This window comes from Nannobrachium achirus (genome assembly GCF_963921795.1).
Source record: "Nannobrachium achirus genome assembly, chromosome: 8".
NCBI lineage: Eukaryota > Metazoa > Chordata > Actinopteri > Myctophiformes > Myctophidae > Nannobrachium > Nannobrachium achirus.
In genome coordinates, this window is record NC_137817.1 from 30,751,072 (window position 1) to 30,757,071 (window position 6,000).

General features: G+C 41.2%; 1 protein-coding gene across 2 annotated transcripts in view; it reads right to left on the reverse strand.

Annotated features, from left to right (window-relative positions):
- LOC308289654 (CD166 antigen homolog A-like) overlaps nt 1-5,733 on the reverse strand; it is a 29,447-nt gene extending 23,714 nt beyond the window's left edge. For both annotated transcript variants that reach the window (XM_080731398.1, XM_080731397.1), the window contains exon 1: nt 5,336-5,733. In XM_080731398.1, coding sequence (XP_080587524.1) covers nt 5,336-5,399 — 64 coding nt within the window. In that variant the 5' untranslated portion in view covers nt 5,400-5,733. The remainder of the gene's footprint in view (nt 1-5,335) is intronic.
- Between the last annotated feature and the right edge of the window lie 267 nt (nt 5,734-6,000).

Sequence of the window (6,000 nt, forward strand, 5' to 3'; positions counted from 1 at the left end):
TTAGTCAAGCACTTTCTGAATGAAAACTTGTGTCTCCTCCAACAAGTTCAACAGTCTAAGCAAGAAATCATAGATGGCTTCAGGCAACACTGAGCGCTGCCTGCATTGTCCAAAGGATGGATGAGGGGCATCAGTATAGAACACAAAGAAGCAGCTTTTTAAATGACCAGAGGATACTGAGGTCAAATGCAGACACAAAACTGTTCTGTTGAGCCCTGAAGGCAAACGGCTACAGAAAGAAGACTGATGACGGAAGCATTGCAAAACAGAGTTTCAGTGAATAGAGATTCCAGTCAAACACCCTATGGCCTAACAGAGGTCCATTCAGGAATCAATGGAATGAAGAAATCGCATATCGTTTCATAAGGTTTGAATTTCTCACCTTTTGAACAAAAGCCATGTCAATTCAACAGACTAACGTAAAACGTAAAGCCAAGTAAAGAAAAGGGGGGGGGGGGGGGCGACACAATAGCAAGCTAAACCCATTCTGCCTATTGGCTCTTGTAAATAGGTAGAAATAATGGATTTATGGGGAGTGTAGGCTTACATTTTATGGGTGTGACAATTGACCTTTTTATGGGTCAGCAAGAGACCTTGCCACTGAGGCTCCCATGGGGTGGTATGGGCTCCCAGTGATGGGACCCCATTACTGTATTGTCTCTGTTCAAATAGATGGCTCATTGTAATGAAAAAAGAAATTCATTACTATGACTCATAAGAACAAAGACCAGCTTAAGCATCCGCCCCTTCTCTTTTTATTTTCATGCGCATGTGCCACAAAGCATTTTTCCACTGGAAGTCCCGGAGGTCATATTGCCAGCCAAATTAATGGCTTGCTGTCACACTATTAATTAAAGCAGAGTAACGGTGAATGCAATTGAAAAATTCCTAACAAAGATCGAGGAAGATAGGTGTGACTTGTTAGTTTTTCATATGGGAGAGAGACACTTCTGCTACTGTAGGGTGCGCATGTTAAGTGTGAGCACAAGCAGTGGATATATTATGCCCTCTCCAAGGGGTGCATGCTCCTCCATATTCATGACAAAGAGAAGAGCGGAAAGAAGAATTCGCTATCTAAAGACATTTGTTTAAAAAGAACTTGCTTCACAATACAGTCAACGGGAGTCCCCAGGATCCCAGTGAAAGCCAGGGGTTGCATTAATGACAAAAGAGAGAAACAACCTCACTGTTATCCCAAATACAAGGGTTGACCGATTTCAGAGTGCTGTTAGTCTTTCACCAAAACTAAGGATATGTTCATGAATTTCAATGGAGGGAATTTCTGCATAAAAAAGGGATTGCTACTGCATAGGGCATGGCCAACTCTTCCCTGTTGTCGTGCCTTTCACTTCACGGATACAATGCAACTTTTTGGGGGTCCACCCTCTGGATGACAAAGCCTTATTTTGCATTCCATTGCAAAGATACTGTATTTGAATAAGAGAGAATTGTAAAGGAACAAACAATGGGGAAGAGAATGTCAAGAAGCTAACATCTTTAGTCAAAAAAAGCATTTCAAATGAGCAGAAAGACATAGCCTACCAGCATGCATATCTTAACCTGAAAGAAATTTCTAATGATGAACAGGCAATTCTAGCTGTTATTATAAATAGCCATCTGCCAGTCTTCCTGGATAGCAGGACAAGGCGGTCACCAAAATGCAATTCAAATTTAGGGTGTTTGCTGCAATTATACTGAGAAAGAGAAATGGTATTTTCCCCTGGAAAAGCAAATCAAATCCTTGCACACTTGTGTGTTCAAATATCATGGGATTTAATTTCCTTACTGCTGTTTCACTGATCTTAGCAAAGACGCAAGTTTCAATTAGCCGAAAAAACAAAGTATAAAGTTTTAATCAATTATATTCTCCCACGTGAACATCCTACGGTATCTTGGATGATTTATCGTGTTATCATTTAAGGAGGCAGGCTTTGTCGCGCTAACACGTGAGTTGTGGTATAATAGCAATAATGTATAAAATGCACTATAAAATGGTTTAATATATCATGTCCCTTCTAGCAGCACTTATCTTAATTACATAGAACAAGAATAGACTGCTTGTCTGCTGAACTGAAATCAGACAGGAATAATCATTAACACTGTTCCTCATCACAAGGCTTGAGAAAGGCACCACTATATCCACCTGTTCCTGTCTCATGCTGGGACCATTACCCCATGTGACACACCCTAAATCTTAACCCCAGGGGCAAAGGCATGGAATACCTAATATAAAGCAGTATATGACCGTCTAGATGAGGCTCTTTCTAAATCTAGACTGTTATATTGCTCACTCAGCCCTAGGTTGATCTGTACCATTTGTTTCTTGGCGGTTTGGCCAGTTGTATTGACTCACTTCATACATTTTGTTAGACACTAATGGCTTAAAAAAGAGAGAGGAAGAAAATCTAATGTTTTTTTTTCTTTCAGGGAGATATTACTATGTAAATACATGGCAGCAGTGTAAAATACTCAAGATAAGAACTTAAGTTGTTTTTAAATGTTACAATAGATAAAGCCAATAATTTATATCAGCATAGCAGATTAGTTTGTTTTATTTATTTTTGCCATTTTGGGGGCAGATAATCAAGCTCATGTTTTCTACCAGACATGACACACACTTTTAAGTTTATTGTTTAATATTTTATATAAACTCTAGATAAAGTTAAAGATGTAGCTTAACTGACATTAGTAAGGCTTTTATAATGAACGTACATGTGCTGTTGCTCATATATCCCTGTCATTTCCATAGAGAAATAAGTATCTAGAGTCTGATTAAGCCTTGAGCAGCACACAACTCATTCTCCTGAAGCCCACTCTCTGTCCTAATCAGCTGAGAACATTCAATAATATAATCGGTCACTGACACCATTGTTGGCTGGTATTTCAGTTTTCAGGGGCAAACACCTTTATTTACACATTCTTGCTCCATTGCCTCAACTGTGTATATACAGTAGGCTTGCTTAAAAAGTCAGATGATAAGGATAGGGATGTCAACAGGGAGGACTGAATGTTTGGCTGAAGGCATATCCTAATCCTTGTTGATAATAAGAAGGGAAACACAAACACAGTACACAAGCACATAGACTTGGGTGTATGATACCACAATGTATAATGAATTGTCTGCTACCAACTGAAACACACAGATATTTTGTTCTGTTTTCATGATGTAGAATTTACTTGACAGCACCAAACACGGATTCAGCATTTCCATTCGTGCTTTGCATTGGGATGCGACTGAATATTGCATGAGGAGAGACACTACTTTCAAAGTCAAAAGAAATCACTTTTTAGTTAGTGTCACAACCACAAACAATCCTTCAAACATCAAGAGCAGCATGCCTATAAACAAGATAAGACATGCACAGGCACACATGCACGTCGTACAAAACCCACATGCAAACCAAGCATACAAATAAGCCCTTCCATCCTGCGCATTATTATTACAACAACCACGTGTCAAGCCTGGACAGGAGCTTGTTACAGATGAAAGTGTAGGGATGCTGAATCTATCTCAGGTGAAACTGGGTGACCCTGCCTTCAGCAGAAGACGAGGCCAGTTTAATCCATTAGCAAAAGAAGAGCCCCGCTCACTTGACGGGAAATACCAGCTGTGACACTGAGTGCTGTCTATTCAGGAGGGGTGAAGGTGGGGGAGGGGAGTGAGGAGGGAACAAAAACCAGATGCATCTATTCCAGACTATTTGTTCTCAAAGCCTTTCAGCCGAGGCCTGGTTTTTCAATACTATCAGGCTTGCCCAAGGGCCAGTCTTCAGTGTTTAAAGCCTGACGAGCTGTTGTTTTTTAGGGAATGAGATAAAAGGCATCTTCTTCTTTTCTTACCATGTGTGACACAGCTTAGATTGTGAATCTCCACCAATAAAGCACACAAGACAGCGCTGTTCAATTGAATTAAGCAAAAACAAATACTTTTATGGGTTTGGTTGTTTTCAGCAACTTAATTAGATAACCAATGGTGACTCAAATATGAGCAGAGCTGGTGACTGTAACATGTGATATAGAGAGGACGTCACTGCCTCACTGGCCATCTCTTTTGTAAGCAAGCACACCCCATGGTATAGCCCTGAATAGCCTACTCGTGTGCGGGTGTTGAGCCATAAAATCTGTCCTCAATAACCAACTCAATTTCTACCATCTCACAGGACAACAGTGCAGCAAAATAGCACTTTAAAACTCATAAACTTCACATTCTTGTTTCCTATTACAAACAATGTCTGAGCTTGAGTGACAGGTGTGGCAGGCACTGTGTTCATTTACAATGACAGGCACCACTGTCGTATAATGAGGTGTCAGTCAGGGGGTAAGTGATGCTCTAAAATAAATAAGGCCGTTCTAATGGGAGTGGTGAACTCCAGAGCAGCTCAATGGTCCAGCTAAGTAGCATAACACATGGTAGACTCTTTCCACATTGGCCTGAAAATCCTGTTTTCATGAGTGGAACAGCATGTCATGCACAGTCCAAGCAAAATATGTTATTTAAATATCATCAATGATTAGAAATCATCACAGACCTATTTTCAAGATACAAATCAGTCAAAGTGTAGAGAGCCCTAGAGGTCTGATGAGACGCCCCCACCTGCTTCCAGCCCTGTTGTACACCCCCCCCCCCCCCCCCATCACCGATACTTCAAAAAAGCCCTGTACGTATGCCTATTACTGTTTTTCCATGTTTTTCCACACATGGAAAAACAGTAATAACTATACGAAGTAAGCCTAATACCTCGGGCTATAGGGTCTTATGTTCCAAATGGAAACAGAAAACCACAACTGAATGAATCTCTCCCCTTGCAGTTCCCTCTCAATCTGTGCTCCATTAAAGTCAGAAAAGAAGCACCAGGGAGGGAATCACAGGCTCACAGCATAGCACGTGCGATGACTATGGAAACCTATGCTGTCTTCTCTCTGGGGCCAGACAGGTGGCATGGCGAGTAGCATACTTTATATCTCGTGCTCAGTATTCAATTATAAACACTTGTTGTGAATTTTAAAAATCCACTGGCCTTTTAAGAGTTGGAAATTTTATCACTGAACATGAGCACGCAAGCTAATTATTTGTGTATTTGTTTATCTTCTTCTTTTAAAGAAAAAAACCAATATCTATGAAACCAGATAGCATATTGGTTATTTTTCTTTAAAAGAAGAAAAAAGAAAAAAAAAGAAAAAGAAGGTATCAGAAAGAAATGCCACGCAAGTTTTAAAAAAATGTATTACTTTGAGGCAGAATAATTATGTTTTTAAAAGCACGAAAGTATACACAATTAAAACAAAAAAACTAAACCAATGTGACTCAGAGATGGTATTGAAGACAATAGCCTACCTTGGCAGATAACAGCGATGATGAGGGCACCCTGCACGCAGCTGGCAGACAACAAGTGCATCATCCTCGCAAGTGTCTCAGATGCTTCGCTCAGTTCAAATGTTCTTTTTTTCTCTCAGAAGACGTTAAGGAGCCGCGATCCTTCAGTTGTTGATAGCCTATATTTTACTTTTCCTTCCAACTTCAAGATCTTCGTGGAACAAATTCGTAGTTTTGCTTCTCCCGACACAACGTGTGCTGTGCTCACAATGTCTTGTAGTCACTCTAGTCTGTGGCAGTGAACAGGTAGATGTAGATGCGAGGGGCACCAGCAGCGAGCGGAGGGCGTAGGCAACTCTCTGCAACTCCGCCCAACACCCACCCCCTCTTTTGTAAAAGCCCCTTCTATGCACCATTGGCTCTTCACCCCCCACTACTCCATTTGCACACACGTTCGACTCGTCACCACTTTCTGTCTATCTTGCTTTGTCATTCCCTCTCGGTCTGTCCACCACATGCACGCGCTCACTCACACACACACACACACACGCACGCACGCACGCACTCACGCAAGCACGCGCGCGCGCGCACACACACACACACACACACACACACACACACACACACACACTTGTATGCAGACCAAATACTGTAAGCCCACTCTGTACTGTCCATACACAGACTAT